This window comes from Canis lupus, chromosome 1, assembly GCF_011100685.1.
Source record: "Canis lupus familiaris isolate Mischka breed German Shepherd chromosome 1, alternate assembly UU_Cfam_GSD_1.0, whole genome shotgun sequence".
NCBI lineage: Eukaryota > Metazoa > Chordata > Mammalia > Carnivora > Canidae > Canis > Canis lupus.
In genome coordinates, this window is record NC_049222.1 from 110,552,815 (window position 1) to 110,567,759 (window position 14,945).

At 53.9% G+C, this 14,945-nt stretch overlaps 1 protein-coding gene across 1 annotated transcript in view; it reads right to left on the minus strand.

The window, feature by feature from the left end:
* Positions 1 to 14,945, minus strand: part of MEIOSIN (meiosis initiator) — a 25,398-nt gene continuing 10,453 nt past the window's right edge. The window contains exons 5-16 of the mRNA XM_038525549.1: positions 14,642 to 14,768; positions 9,181 to 9,292; positions 7,418 to 7,555; positions 6,200 to 6,439; positions 5,177 to 5,285; positions 4,243 to 4,343; positions 3,615 to 3,770; positions 3,151 to 3,341; positions 2,051 to 2,215; positions 1,730 to 1,974; positions 796 to 885; positions 1 to 185 (exon numbers count right to left, since the gene is read on the minus strand). Coding sequence (XP_038381477.1) covers positions 17 to 185; positions 796 to 885; positions 1,730 to 1,974; positions 2,051 to 2,215; positions 3,151 to 3,341; positions 3,615 to 3,770; positions 4,243 to 4,343; positions 5,177 to 5,285; positions 6,200 to 6,439; positions 7,418 to 7,555; positions 9,181 to 9,292; positions 14,642 to 14,768 — 1,843 coding nt within the window. The 3' untranslated portion in view covers positions 1 to 16. The remainder of the gene's footprint in view (positions 186 to 795; positions 886 to 1,729; positions 1,975 to 2,050; positions 2,216 to 3,150; positions 3,342 to 3,614; positions 3,771 to 4,242; positions 4,344 to 5,176; positions 5,286 to 6,199; positions 6,440 to 7,417; positions 7,556 to 9,180; positions 9,293 to 14,641; positions 14,769 to 14,945) is intronic.

Here is a 14,945-nt window from a genome sequence, read left to right on the forward strand (position 1 = left end):
GGGGGGGGTCACCCTCTCAGTAGTGTTGAGGGGGCAGCTGAGAGGCCAGGTCTGGGGACCGGCGGGCCTTCTCGGCCAGCAGCTGGTAGAAGGGCTTGGGGGTCCCCCAGTCCTCGTCCTCACTGCTGGAGCTGTCCTGCTTCACGATCCGGTTGTGCTGGAGGCTGAACCTGCGAGCTTTGATGCTGGGGGCAAAAGGGGGGTGGATCGGGGTCACTCCTTCCTTCCCCCTCTGGGGTACCTAGCTCACCCCCCAGAAACTGGGCTGATGGGGAGGTGGCAAGGGCCTATTCCTTCCTTGGTCCCCTCAGAGCAACCCCTGGGCCTCCCAGTCCCGTCTGTACAATGGGGCCGGAGCCCTCCCTGCCCCTGCTACAGGGCGATCTAGGGCTGTGTGCTTCAGGGCCCATGAGAAAGGAGCAGGTGGCAGCTGTGCCACCATGGACGGGAGAGGGCGGCAGGGAGGGGCCAGGAGGGAGGGCGGAGGGGTAGTAGCAGGGAAATGAGACCCAGCTTCCTGCTCTGAGACTCCCTGTGGCAGGAGGGGCCCAAGGGGTCCCGACTGAGGCCATTTGCCCTTCCAAGCTCCGCCGCAGAGGTAGAGCACCTCCTACCACCGTCATCCCCGCCCCACGGATTTCATAAGAGCTCTCAACACCCACATCTTCCACCCCAGTAAACTCCAACCTGTTTCCCACATCATGAGGCCCGAGGCTCTGAAAATCAGAGCAGGAGTGAGGAGCCCCGGAGGCCCCTTTGCTCTGCCACCCGCGCCTCTGGGCTGGGGCCCCTCACCAGTACGGTCTCCGCTCCTGCTGGGTCATCACCCGCCAGAGCTGGGCCAGCTCCTTGGTGGCAGCCGTGGATGCAGTCCCAGGACAGGCTCTGGGACAGGAGGGAGGGGGTGAGGAGAGGCCTGCAGGGCAGCCCAGTCTGGGCGAAGGCCAACAGTCTGACCGCAGGAGGCCCCCTGCCCTCTTGGGGCCTTGGCTTTCCTGCCTGAGAACCCGGGTCTCTTCTATCCACCATGGCCTGAAGGAGCTCAGGGCACACCCCCTGGTGCTGAGGTGTCACAGGGGGCTGGATGAACTGGTTGTTGGGAAGGGGAAACTATGTCTCGGGGCCTGTAGGAGACCCGTATCCACGGCTCCGGGTGCCAGGGCCTGGACTTCCTGTCAGGGCACCAGCTCTTCGCTGGCCATCGAGAGGCCCCACCCAACCCCCACCCCACCTTCGGGGCTGGGTGCCTCATCTATCCAGTCAGCCCCTAGAACTTTGGCCAGAAACCTTAGAAACGAGGGGCTCTCCTCCCACCGGGTTGCTTGCTGGACATGACCTTAGGGTGACTCTTCCCCAACCCCACCCCACGTGCTTGAGAATAGAGCCGAGCCAGGAGAGCAGAATGGAGAGAGGAACGAAACTTCCAGAGGCTTCGCATCATCTGAGCCCCAGGCCCAGGCCCACCGGGGGGGCAATCTACCTCCTCCCCTTCTTTCAGGCTGTGGTAGCCCTTTTCCTAAGCCTGAGTTGGGTCTTGCTGCTTACAATTCATAGGCTTTGACTGCAGCACCAGGACCAGGGGGCAGGGATGTGGCTGAGGAAGGGTCAGGGGGTCATGTCTGGAGGGGGGCAAACGTGCCAGATGACAGGAGCAACACATTCTGGGGGCAGGGAGGGGTGGACGGTGCAGGTCAGGCCCCACCCAGGGCCCAAAAGGACCCCCACCCACCGGATGTACTGCTTCCGGTTCATCCTGCAGAACATGATGAAGCCGTTGACACACTTTTTCTTCATCTGGGGCTGGCAGGGGGCTTTCTTGTTTTCCTTGGGCTTCGTCGGGCCCCTGCCTGCACGGCCCTTCTTGGCCTTCCTTCCAGCCGTGGGCAGGGTTGTGGTCCGCCGGGTGGGGGTCCACGTGCAGTCTCTGTCCTCGTCGCTGGAGGACGGCAGGCCCTCAGGGTCGGCCTGAGTGTCCTGGTGGGGGACAGGGAGGTGAGGGCAGGCCGGGGACGGGGAACCATCCCACCACTGCCGCGGCTGCCCCCCTCACCTCCTGCTGCTTCCATTCCGACTCAGTGTCCGTGTCTTCAGAGCTGGAGCTGGACGGCACCTTGCTATTCTCGCTCAGTGACAGGTAGCAGTGGTCTAGCGACACTGAGGACTGGCACAGGCCATGGGGGTCGGGGGCATCTTCGGGGGCCTCCGAGGGCATCTCCTGCGGTGGAGGGGGGGCGATGGAGAAAGCCGGGGGGTGTGAGGGGAGACCAAGGCATCCCTTCACATCCCCACTCACTGCTCTCCTAGGACGTAACATGAGCATCAGAACCAGCTCAAATCGAAGACTACCTCGTCCATATCACCCCTGACATTCAAGCAAATGTTCCCAGGTTCCCACTGTGGGTCAGAGAGGGGCCGGCTGGGGCTCACCCCCGTTCTGGGGCTAGAACTCTTAACGCCAGAGTGTGGCAGCCCCGATGCCCCAGGCAAGTCTTACCTTCTTTGAGCATCGAGATCACCTACAGTGTGGCGGTCACCACACAGGCTTGCAGGGCTGAGAAGCACCTAGCACAGTGCCTGGCGCTTACTAAGGGCTCTGCTAAGAGTGTCCACTCTGGTCTCTGGTGCAGATTCAGTTACTCATCGGAGGAAGCAGGGGAGATGGAGGAAGAGTCATCTGGGGACCCGAGCTGGGGCGGGCCTCTGCCAGCCAGGCGATGAGCCGCTGGGGAGAACGGCAGCTGGAGCTCACCCCTGGGGCCCGGTCGGGAGGCTCCTTCCAACCGAGGATTACTGAGCTTATTCTGTTTTCAGTTTCCTCATCTGTAGACTGGGGTCACAGGAGACCCCAGCTCACAGTTATGTGGGGTCTTTTATGGGCACCTGGATTTTAGCTCTTATTCTGTGCCTGGTTCCTTCGAGTTCCCGGCACAGAGTGGGGTGACTGGGGGCCAGCAGTGACTGTTCAAAGGGTGGGCAGATGGGGGCACAGACGGTAGACATGTCTCCAGAAAGACGAGGAGAGGTGCGAGCAGATGGACAGTGAGAGGGTGGGGGAGGCAGCTGGCTGGTGGTGGAAATGGATGAGTCAGTGAAGCAGGAGAGCGATGTACATGGAAAGAAGGATGGACATGTCTGTGGACGGATGCCTACCTTGTTCTGTAGCGCCTCAAGCATGCTGTCAGAAAGTGAAGGCATGGGATCTAGCCACACTTCTTCAAAGAGAGCTGTCGGGGAGGGAATGCAGGGTGCCAGCTGGAGTGGAAACACCTCCCTCCAGGCACCCAGGCTCCGTCCTGCCGTCCCATCCAGGATCTCCTGCTGTCCTTCTCTGGATCTCCTGTCTTAGGTCCAAATCCGGCTCACAGGCCAGGTCCCCTGGGGCACCTCCATGCTGAGCGGAGGGAGTAGGTCCCTGACGTGGGCTCCTGGAGGCTTCCCCTTACTGAGGGGCTTCCAGGACCACTGCCCCACAAGGCCACAGGGTTCTGGAGGTGGGGCCTGGATGAGATGCACCCTGGGGTACCCAGGACTCCCGAGCCCAGGGCGGCACACTTGGTGAGTATCACCATGTTTTCTGAATGGACCAAGTGTCAGGTCCAGCCCCAGATGCTCACCTTGGGTCAGGAACTCGGTGCCATCCTCCAGGATCTGTTCTGGCGGTAGTTTTCCTGGGGAGCTGAAGAGGGAGGGGCTGAACCCTAGGATCTCGCTTGGGTGTCCTGTCACACTCCAGTTGGCAATCTGGGGAGGCCCCAAGTCCAGCAGGCTCCCTGGAAAGGAAACATCAGGATGTGTCAGAGATGACCCTCTCCCCCAGCACAGCAGCTGGCTTTGGAGAGATGATGTTAGATGTCAGGGAAGGGTGACTCTGTCAATTGTTCATTTTGAGTGCTTCAGAGAGGAGATTAAGAGACACAATGCCTGGCGCTATGTCATGGATGACCAAAAAACAGCAACAACAACAAAAAAATCAGTATCTGGTGTGCCAAATCTGGATAGACTGATTATAGCTACCTGGAGCTCTGTGTTAAGAAAGATTCTGAGGCAGTGTCTGGGCTCCACAGAAGCAATGTGTGCAGGAGCACCTGCTGGCACAGACCAGCAGGTACACTTACATACCGCTATGCTCACCAGATGACTAGACCCTGGCCCCCTCTCCTCCCACCACGGTACTGCTCAGAAGGAAGTGCCCAGGAAGGGCCGCACCCTAGCGACAATAAGGAGAGATGGAGTTTTGGTCACCATGGGGGCTGCCCTCCGGGGTCCAGGCAGGAAGCCAAGGGTCAGCATCTGGGGAGTCCTTGTCCAGCTCCTCACTGGAATCATAGAACACCAGCTTCTGCCTGCAAGAGGTGGAATTCAAAAGGTAGACCAGGACCCCTGGGCCAGGAGCTGCTGTGCAGCCTGGGTCGAGCCATGTCCCCCGGGGTGTTGCCCACTGTGCCATGAGATAGAGGTCCCTCTGTGCTGGCTGCTGGGGGGTTGCAGGGGGGCAGTCAGGAAGCTTAGTCAGCTGAGGCACCTGCCCTCAAGGGGCTCCAGGCCTGGGAGGAGAGGCAGCTGTCATCATGTGCTGCCACCTGGGGAGCAGGGCTGTGAGGGGCCGGGTGGGTTCCAGTTGGACAGAGGGGGTGTGGTCTGGGGGAGGACCACACTGTGCTCAACCTGAAGGGTGGTGGTTTTCTAGGTGGACAAGAGAAGCAGTCTCATCAGGAAGAGGAATCAGAGGGTGAAAAACCTGGAGGGGCCAAGGCCATGGCTCCCGTGGAGGGTGAATATTCAGTGGTGTTAAGGGTAAGATTCATGGGAGATGGACGGGGAGGGGGCTGGCAAGAAGTTCTCAGATGCCAACTAAGATATTTGGGCTCTGCCCCATGGGCACTTGGGAGAGCTTAAAGCCATGAACTGTCATGACCGCCCCTCAGGCAGCTAGGGAGGACGAGCTGGAAGGGTGAGATCGGAGGCAGGGAGGCTGGCCAGGGGCTGCAGCTCTGCAAGGATGGCCCAGAAGCAAGGCTCTCCTTTGAGCCTCTGCCGCCTGCATGAAGCCAGGCCCACGGTGCTCTCTCCACAGATGCCAGAGAGGATGTAAATTGAGCTCATTTCTCACTACCCCTCAGCCATTCCAGACCAGACGCCTCAGCCTCCTCCACTCAGAGCCCTTGGGTTCTCTTACCTGGGATGGGGCTGGGTCCTGTTGAGAAAATGGATCCTCTCGGCCCCTTGCTGGGCCTTGAAGGCACAATAGAGGCCATCACCCGGGCCACCGATTCTGCAACAGCAGCCTGTGGGGCAGGGGCCGGGGGCAAGTCGGGATGCTTACTCCTGTGCCTGGAATAATCCCGGGAGTCACACATACAAGGGTGGAGAGGTGCTACCGTCTGGCACAGCCTCTGCCTCCCTCCTAAGACCTCAGGCGCGGGGCCTCTGTGTGCGGCTGTGGGGTGCCCCGAATGATCCCTTGGTTTCTGGAACCCCATGTCCCTCTCAGAAGCTGTGAGGAAGCCAAAGTCCTGCAGTGGAATAATGTCAATGAAGACGATGAGAGCAAACAAGCGGAGAGGGCTTCCCACGCCAGCTCAGTTTTAGGCGTTGCATAGACTATTCAGTAGCCCTTTGCTGCAGGGTACCATTATTAGACCCAACTGAGACACTGAGATACCAAGTAACTTGCCCGAGGTCATACAACCGGCAGAAGGGCTGAAAAGCCCTTCCTCCCCTGGTGGGTCAGGGGCCTCCTCTGGGCTCCCACGGCCTCCTCAGCAACCACGGGAAATCTGGGTCACCTTGGACTCCAGCTCTTGCACACGGCCTGGTCCAGAGATGCTCAGGGTGAGCAGGTGGGGGACAGGATGGCTCGGGGCATCTGTTGCCTGCCAAGTGCCCCAGTCTCGCCTGGCGCTCTGCTGGGTGTCACCACACCCTTTCAAGATGGCCCAGGGATAGGAGTCACAAGAGTGACTGCCTGCCTTCCTCCGGTTCTGTGACCCACAGCCTTGCACGAGGGCCACGCTGATGCCGTCCTACCCTTCCGTCCACAATGGGGCCCGAAGGGAAGAAGACAATGGGAGAGAGGCCCAAGACAGCATCTCTCTTGTCCACCTCGGAATCCCCAGCTGCTGGACTGGGCTCAGAAGACAGCAGGTGCCTGACAGGTAGTGTATAAATGACTAAGTTAATGGTGAGGGAAGGGAGCAACCTGAGAAGTCACAGTGGATACTGTTCTCAGCCATGTCCAGCAATGTCAGCTGTCCTCCCTTTCTGTCACCTTGAGGCAGGGATGATGCAACTTTGGGGTGACAGCAGGAGCTGGCACATCTTGAAGGGGTGGCAGTCCCCACCGCATTTCTTCCTTGCTGCTCTGGAGATAGGGTCATCCATTTCTTGGGCTTGTCCAGGGCCAGAGAGCGGCGAGGGTTCTGGGCCCGGGTCTGGCGTTCTGGGGGAGCAGACAGACAAGTGTCAGAAGGGGCCCAGAACATGGCTCAGGTTGGGGGCGTCTTTGCTCTGGGCCCCACAGCCTCTTCCAAACTTTGTCTAGCCTGGTCACTCACCAGCCCTTCCCAGGTAAGCCTGGATCCTCAGTTAGAGGTCATCTCAACTGAAGCTCCCTTCCCCATCCACACGTTCAAATCACCTTACAAGCTCAGAGAAAATACTCATGCCCAGGCTCCACCCAAGGCCACTGAACCTGACTTTCTGGGTGTGAGGTTTAGGCATGGGCATTCTTTTTTTTTTTTTTTTTTTTTTAATTTTTAGGCATAGGCATTCTTTACAGTACCCTGGATGAGTCAAAGGAATATGCAGCCAAGACTGGAAATCATTGATTAGGTCACAACTCCCATTTTATTTTATTTTATTTTATTTTATTTTATTTTATTTATTTATTTATTTATTTATTTATTTATTATTTTTTTTCACAACTCCCATTTTAAAGACAAGTCAACTGAGGCTTGCAGATGGGAAGGGACATGTGGTCCATTAGTAGCAAGACAGAGGTTGGCCTGAGGATGCTTGCTTTCCACACTCGGGTCTTTCCATCAGCCCATGCTCCCTGATGCCCTGGCCCAGGATGGATGACTGATTGTAAAGACAGTTAAGTGCTAACAGCCGCTTACAATCACTGAGCATTGACTGTGTGCCTCTCCACTCAGCATTGCTCCAGGGGTGTGGACGCAGGCTCTTTAAGATCAGCCTGTGTCCACCCCCAGGAAGCAGAGGCTCAGAGAAGGAAAGCAACCATGCCAGGCCCCAGAGCTAGTGAGATGAGGGGCCGGGAGCTGAACCAGGTAGGTCTCACTGTAAAGCGCTGTTAGGGGACTCTGGGTAGCTGACTGGGCCTCCCTGGAGTAAGATGGCTCTGGAAAAGGAGCTTTGCTCCCATTTGACCTGGCTTCCTGTCCAGCCTCACTTGTACCTGAAAACCCTGTCAGTTTCTTCTTCCGGGGTTTCCGGCAGGCTCCCTGAAGACGGGACTTCCGAGAGTGTGGGGAGCTTGAAGGGGTGGAGTGTCGCCGCCGCATTGCGCCTGAGGCCGAGTTCCGACCTGCACAGCCTGGAGAAAGAGTCAGGTCAGAAGTCCCCAAATTCATGATGTCCCATCTCCTCCTTCCAGACCATGCTTCCCAATCCTGGGCAGAGGGCTGGACAGCTCTGGTCTCCAAGCTGACTTTACAAATGTGGAAACTGAGCTCCCAGGGGGAGACTGCACTGGTCTGAGGTTGCACGGCCAGGCAGCAGAGGTTACAGGGTGAAAATTCAGGTTTCCACAGGACCATTCTGGGTTGGCCAAGAAGGAAGATAGACTCAACGCTTCCCAAATGCTTCCCCACCATCAGCATCCCAAACCAATTCCTCTTCCTACCTTCCACAGAGCAGTGAAGGCCACCCATCCTGGCTCACCCAGGGCCTCTCCATCAGGCCTCTCAATTCTCCCTCATTAACCTCACCCAAAGGTACCACTTCTGTCCACAGCCTGACCCGCAGTGTGAGACCACTCTGTCTCTTGTCCAGATCACTCCCAAAGGCCTTCCTACTGACCTCCCTGACTCTAATAATCAACAACCAATTAATAATCAATCCTGCTCACTAGATATCAGGCACCTCTTCCTAAAAAAAAAAAAAAAAAAAAAAAAATCTGATCGTGGCTTTCCCCAGCTTTTAAAAGTCCACCAGTTTTTCTCATCTTGGTCTCCCTCCCTTAGCCAGGCGCTCAAAGCCCTGCAGGGTCTGGTACCTGCCTCACCTCCCCTCACTCCCGCCTATGGATTTGTCATGCCAGCGACAGCAACAGCACCCAGCACATCATGCAGCACTGGATGACCAACTTGTTGCAGGCACCAGGTGACAGCACTTTCCATGGGTACTAACTCATTTAATCCTCACGACAAACACAGAAAGGAAGTACAGTGACCCTAGAACAAGCAGGGTTTAGGGGAGCTGAACCCCGTGCTGTGGAAAACCCCTCTCTAATTCTGACTCCTCCAAAATCTGACTATTAATAGCCTACTGTTGACCAGAATCCTTACCAATAATATAAACAGGTGATTAGCGTATATTTAGTACATTATACGTGTTATATACTGTATTTGTACAATAAAGTAAGCTAGAGAAAAGTGAGTGTTAAAAAAAAAACTCATAAGGAAAAAGGCTTTACAGGACTGTACTGACTGGATTTATCTAAACACATCTGTGTGTAAGTGGGCCTGTGCTGTTCAAACCCGGGTTGCTCAAGGGTTGGGTATACTAGTATTGGTTTCATTTTGCAGCTGAGCAAACTCAGGCACAGAGAAGTTAAGGTCACAAGACACGTGTTTGCATCAGGACCTGGTTCACAAGCCTGTACATATCGTCTTGATGCGACAGTCTCTCCAAGCACACCAACTGCCTGCCTGTCCCAGACATTCCACACACATCTTCTCGGGCTTGCATTCTGCTCACTGCTGCTCTGGCCTGCCAGGGCGCCCCCTGCTACTATTTGCACAGGCCCAGGTGCAAGGCCCCAGACACTCCTTCTCTGAGTTCACAGCATCTTGCACGTCTCTCTGACTTTGTCTGCTCTGCAAGGCTCTGGGATCCCTGGGGACCTGGGCTCATTCATCATGTAAGTCAGTTGGTGTCCCTGACAGCCAGGACAGTGCTTGGTATGTAGCAGGCCTGGGCCATGGTGACTGCACTCACCCCCATGTCCGCCTTCTCCATTGGTGGTGTGGAATTTGAGCAAGGCCTTGGCCACATCGATGCTTCTCTGGAGGTACTGAATGTAATGCAGGACATGCAGCAGAATCTCCTTCTGCTCCCAAAAGAAAGACAGGATTGGGCACAAGAATGGGGGCCCAGGACAATGTGAGGCTGCTGGGGAGCCCACTCCCCACCCCAACAATTCCTCCATTGGCAGACATACTTCTATTCTGTTTAGACCTTGCTGTAGCTCAGGGAGGGATTTGTTATAGCTAAGGAAACTGAGGCTCAGAGTGGTGGTGTCATTTGCTAAGGTTAGAGAGGAAGGGGCAGAGCTAGGATCCGAACTCAGGCTGCCTGCCTCCTGGCCCAGTTTTTTCAATACGTACTGTTTGGTTTACCAGCCCTGGCCCTTTGCACATGCTGTATTCTCTATCTGCAAAGCTGTCCCCTTCCCCCGCAGGCCTCCACCTCCCACACTGAGGACTTATCCTCCTCTGAGCCTTAGCACAGTGGTCTCCCCTTCCAGAAGCTTTTCCACCTCCCTGACCCCTCTTACACAGGCTTGGTCAGATGTCCCTCCTCAGCACTCTTGTAATGCCCTGGGCCTATTTTATAATTATCTGTTCATGCATTATTCTCTCTCTCTCATAGACTTTGAACTAGTTGAGGGTAGAGGCTGTAGCTAAGTGATTTCTGTATCCCTCGCTCACAGAATTAAGAGGTGGCTTAGCCAGTGATCGCTGAGGATTATCTCCTCACTGGCACTGAGCACGATGCCTTCTGCCCACCAGGCATCACCCAGTCAGCCACCCAGTACTAAGTCAGTACCAGAGACACAAAGCTAAAAAAACTACTACCCACCAAGGGCCAGGTATGTAGGGGTGAACCAGAAATACTTTTGTTTGCCTTCATGGAATGTATAATCTATTTTTTAAATATTTTATTTATTTATTCATGAGAGACACACAGAGAGAGAGAGAGAGGCACAGACACAGGCAGAGGGAGAAGCAGGCTCCATGCAGGGAGCCTGATGTGGGACTTGATCTGGGGTCTCCAGGATCACACCCTGGGCTGAAGGCGGCGCTAAACCGCTGAGCCACCTGGGCTGCCCCTGGAATGTATAATCTAGTGAGGACAGTGACCCTTAGTAAATTTGTAAGTCATACAAAATTATCAATGGTGTGATAAGCATTATGAATAAGAGTGTAACAAGAGATTCTGAAATTGGACTTGAGTGTCTGGAAAGACCTCCAGCATTTTTAAAAAAGATTTATATATGTTAGAGAGGGGGAAAGAGCAGAGGGAGAGAGAGGATCCAAGCAGACTCTGCCCTGAGTGCAGAGCCCAACGTGTGGCTTGACGCGGGGCTCAATCTCACAACCCAGAGATCATGACCCTAAGACCACAACCCTGAGATCAAGCCTGAGCCGAAACCACAGAATTAGACACTTAACTGACCCAGTGCCCAGGCCTTTAGCATTTAAAGAGACCAGAAGAATGACAAGAATTAGCCTGGTGAAGAGGTGAGGGAAGAACACCAGTAAGTATTTCTTGGATTGAACTGGATCTATAGAACACCAATAAAACTGTTAGTAGCAATCTTCCAAACCCTAGATGAGGAAACATGGTGCCACAGAGGGACTGGTGTGAAACTCTTCATAAGCTTGAATACTGATGGTCACTGAAACAATGTGACCTGATCCACGGAAGGAAGCTATAAGGAACATGGGCAGGAGACTGTCACTTTTTTTTTTTAATTTTTTTTAAAAATTTATTTATGATAGTCACAGAGACAGAGAGAGAGAGAGAGAGAGGCAGAGACACAGGCAGAGGGAGAAGCAGGCTCCATGTACCGGGAGCCTGACGTGGGACTCGATCCCAGGTCTCCAGGATCACGCCCTGGGCCAAAGGCAGGCGCCAAACCGCTGTGCCACCCAGGGATCCCGAGACTGTCACTTTGGAAGGACCTGGATCCAATCTGCCACTTCCTGGCTGTGTATCGGGAGCAGGCCATTTTAGCTTTTTGAGCCTCAGTTTTCTCATCTGTGCAATGGGAATGAGAATATTTCTTGAGGCTCAGACAATTATCGTTAGGACTGAATAAATTAGCTTGTGTGAAATCGCCCAGCACAGAGCCTGATACGCTAGTTGCCTAATAAATACTTCATCGATGATGGAATGAGAATACTTTCATCAGGTTCTCAAAGGATTAAATGAGAACTTTTTCTAACTTTGAAAACCGGACCACAGGATTTTCAAGAGCAGACAGACATTTTATCTCCAACATCAGGCTTGGCACATCATTGGCACGCACTAAAGCTGAAGTGTCTATAATCTGTAAAGTAATATGAAATTTTTTTGAAACATTATTATTAATAATATAAAGGTTTTATGCAGAACGTAATTGGATTCAGTATATTCCAATTAGAGATCAGTAATTGATGCTTCAGGAAGGTTAGCTTGTGGGCCACAGCAAGGTTTCAGATCCCAGAGACCTTCTGAAGGGAAGATCAACGGGTCCTATAAGTATCTCAGCTGAAGGAATTCACTCTCGCTCATTCATTCATTCAACAAACACCTATTGAGTGTTGAATGACCAAGCAGATGAGGATGTGTACCTTTGGAATGACACACATGTGACTCTTTCTGCCATTAACCAGCCGTGTCCTCTGGGCAACATGACCCCTCTGCGCATCAGTGTCCTCACACTGGAATATGAGCACACCCAGATGCACCTCTCAAGCCTTGGGGTGGGGGGGGTTAAATGAGAAAAATGTATATAAAATGCTTGGCACTCAGGATCTGACACCTAGAACCCTCAGTAAATTGGGAGAAGTTGTAGTTGTTGTCTGCTCTGTGCTGGCCCCACAGATGCTAGGGATAGAGTTGTTTCCACTATGGCAGTATGGTCCTTACCCCTCATAAAACCCCTCATCTAAAGGGGTCAGAGGTAGGGCACCTGGATTGTTCAGTGGTTGAAGGTCTGCCTTTGGCTCGGGTTGTGATCCCAGAGTCCTGGGATCGAGTCCCACATCGGGCTTCTCGCATGGAGCCTGCTTCTCCCTCTGCCTATGTCTCTGCCTCTCTTTCTTCGTGTCTCTTAGGAATAAATAAAAAATATATATACAAAAATAAAGGGGGGATCCCTGGGTGGCACAGCGGTTTAGCGCCTGCCTTTGGCCCAGGGCGCAATCCTGGAGACCCGGGATCGAATCCCACATCGGGCTCCCGGTGCATGGAGCCTGCTTCTCCCTCTGCCTGTGTCTTTGCCTCTCTCTCTCTCTCTCTCTGTGTGACTATCATAAATAAAAATAAATAAATAAATAAATAAATAAATAAATAAATAAATAAATAAATAGATGGGTCAGAGGTAAAGAAACAGTCACAGGATTGTGCCGAGGGCTTTGATGGTCAGAGGGAGAAGAACTCCCGGGACCATATGGGGCAGGAGCCCACTTCATCAGTCAGGATGGCGAGGAAGGATGACACAGACTTAAGCCGTACCCTAAAACGCAAACATAGGAAAGGCAACACATAACAGTTCAATCCATTCATTGAGCGTCAGGCTGAGCATGTCGCATAGCCTTGGCACAGGTCGTGGCGACGTGCTTCAGGCAGACGGGTACATGGGGAGGCTGGGGAGTGACCAGGACACAGGTTATATTTGGAACAGGAGTCTCAGGATGGAGCCTAAGAAAGGATGATGGTGGAGAGGAAGAGGGATCATTGAGACATCAGAGGATTGATGGTGATGAAAGCAGCCTGAAGCCTGGGGAGAAGTTCATGAGGTGCAGTCATCTGGTCAGTGATGAAATGTCACCCATCACCTGAGTCGACTGTTACTCCTTTGGGGCGGGAACTATGACCCAGTCATCTCTGCCCTCCCCCCCAAGAGTTTATTACAGTACCTATGCACACCACATACACAGATGTTTGAGGACAGAGGAAGAAATTCCTCAAGCATTTCTGAGCACCGTGGTGGTCTGCTTAATGCCTGTCCCCGAGCACATCCATGTCCTAGACCCCAGAGGCCTGTGAATATGCTGCCGAATATAACAAAGGGGACATAGCAGATGTGACTGAATAAGGATCCTGAGATGGGGAGATTGTTCTGGATTAACCGACTGGGCCCAGTGTGGTCCCAGGGGTCCTGACAAGCAAGAGGCTGGAGGCCGAAGGCAGAGAAGAGGTGAAGTGAGGATGGAGGTGGAAGAAGAGCAGGAGACAGCTTGGAAGATGTTATGCTGCTGGCTCTGAAGGGGCCGTGAGCCAAAGAACACAGGCGGCTTCTAGAAGTTGGCAAAGGGAAAGGAAACGGATGCTCCCTGGGAGCCTTAGAGAAGGACCAACTCTGCTGACACCCTGACTTTAGACCTGCGTGGCTTATTTGGGGCCTCTGCCCTCCAAACCGGGCGAGAACAAATTTGCGTTGTTTCGAGCCACTGAGTATGTGCCACTTTGTTAGAGCAGCTACAGAAAGCTATGGTACAGGCCGACCACCACGAGACATGTAGGAGGGAGAATCAACACAACCTGGTGGTGATCCGAGGCACCAAGGAGGTTAGGGTGGGGGTCTGGCATTGTTCCCCAAACACCCACTCTCTTGAGCCTTTCGGAAGGCAGGTAGCCCATTCTAGGTGGGAGTCAGTTATTCTTAAGTTCGAATCCTAATTGTCCTGACCACATTCTGAGTTCCCGGAGGATGAGGAGCCGGTCGCGGGTTCCTTTGGCTCCCCTCGTTGCAACCAAAACATTCAGCTTTTGACCTCCAACAGCCTTTCCAGAAATGATGATGAGTGAGTGAATATGTGACGGAATGAGAGGAACTATGGTAAGAAAACACGGCACCAAGCCTTCAAGATCTCTGAATCCCTTTATACAGTGTTCCCACTGGCGGCAGCTCAGCACAGTATAACATTTCCCCAGCAGCCACTGGGGACATACAGTGGCTTTATCTCTTGTTACCTTGTGAAGGTGATGCCCCCAGGACACAGGACTAGGGACCTAGTGAGGGAATTGACATTTCTTTGAGGACTGTCATGGCTCATATGTCATTCTGGCCTCAAAATATCTCTGGGTAGTAGATTTGTCTTCGTTTTGACTGAGAAACGTGATGCTTGAGAGGCTGATAGGCTGAGGGCCCTGCCCAGAGTCCGGCCGTTTCGGGCCATCGGGCTCGAACCCAGGGCTGTTTGACTCCCAGAGTGATGGCCCTTACCCCATGGTTTGCAGATCTTCCCTCTCCCACTTGTCCCTGCATCCTTTGCAAGAAAGGATCCTGAAGGGTCCTAGTGGTGGGACCGCAGAAATGCCCACTCTGGGCAGGACCATGCCCATCTCAGCATTGTCATTGAGAGGGTCTGCATCGGGGCCCCGGAGAAGGGAGGGTAAGCTGGGTACTGATATTTGCAGACCTGCTCCCCTCACCCTCCCGCCTCCTCTCCTTCAATCCCCGTACCTTGGTGAGCTTCTTAATACCCGTCTTCAGGGCTACAGGTAGCAGCAATGCCAGCTCATGCAGTTTGCTGGTGTGGTTTTTCCTCTGCCTCCGGGTTTGGGCCGAGAGCTGGTTTTGGTGAGGACATCTGAAACAGAAACTGGCCCCTGATTCCCAAACCACCGGCCTTAATGTTCCTCATCTCAGAGAGGCTCCCCGTCCCCAGGCCCCCAGACAGAATCCTGGGCATCATAGGTCTCATCAAATCTTGCCCATTCCCCTCCCAATCCCTTCTCTCCTGCCCCTGCCCCTGCCCCTGCCCTAG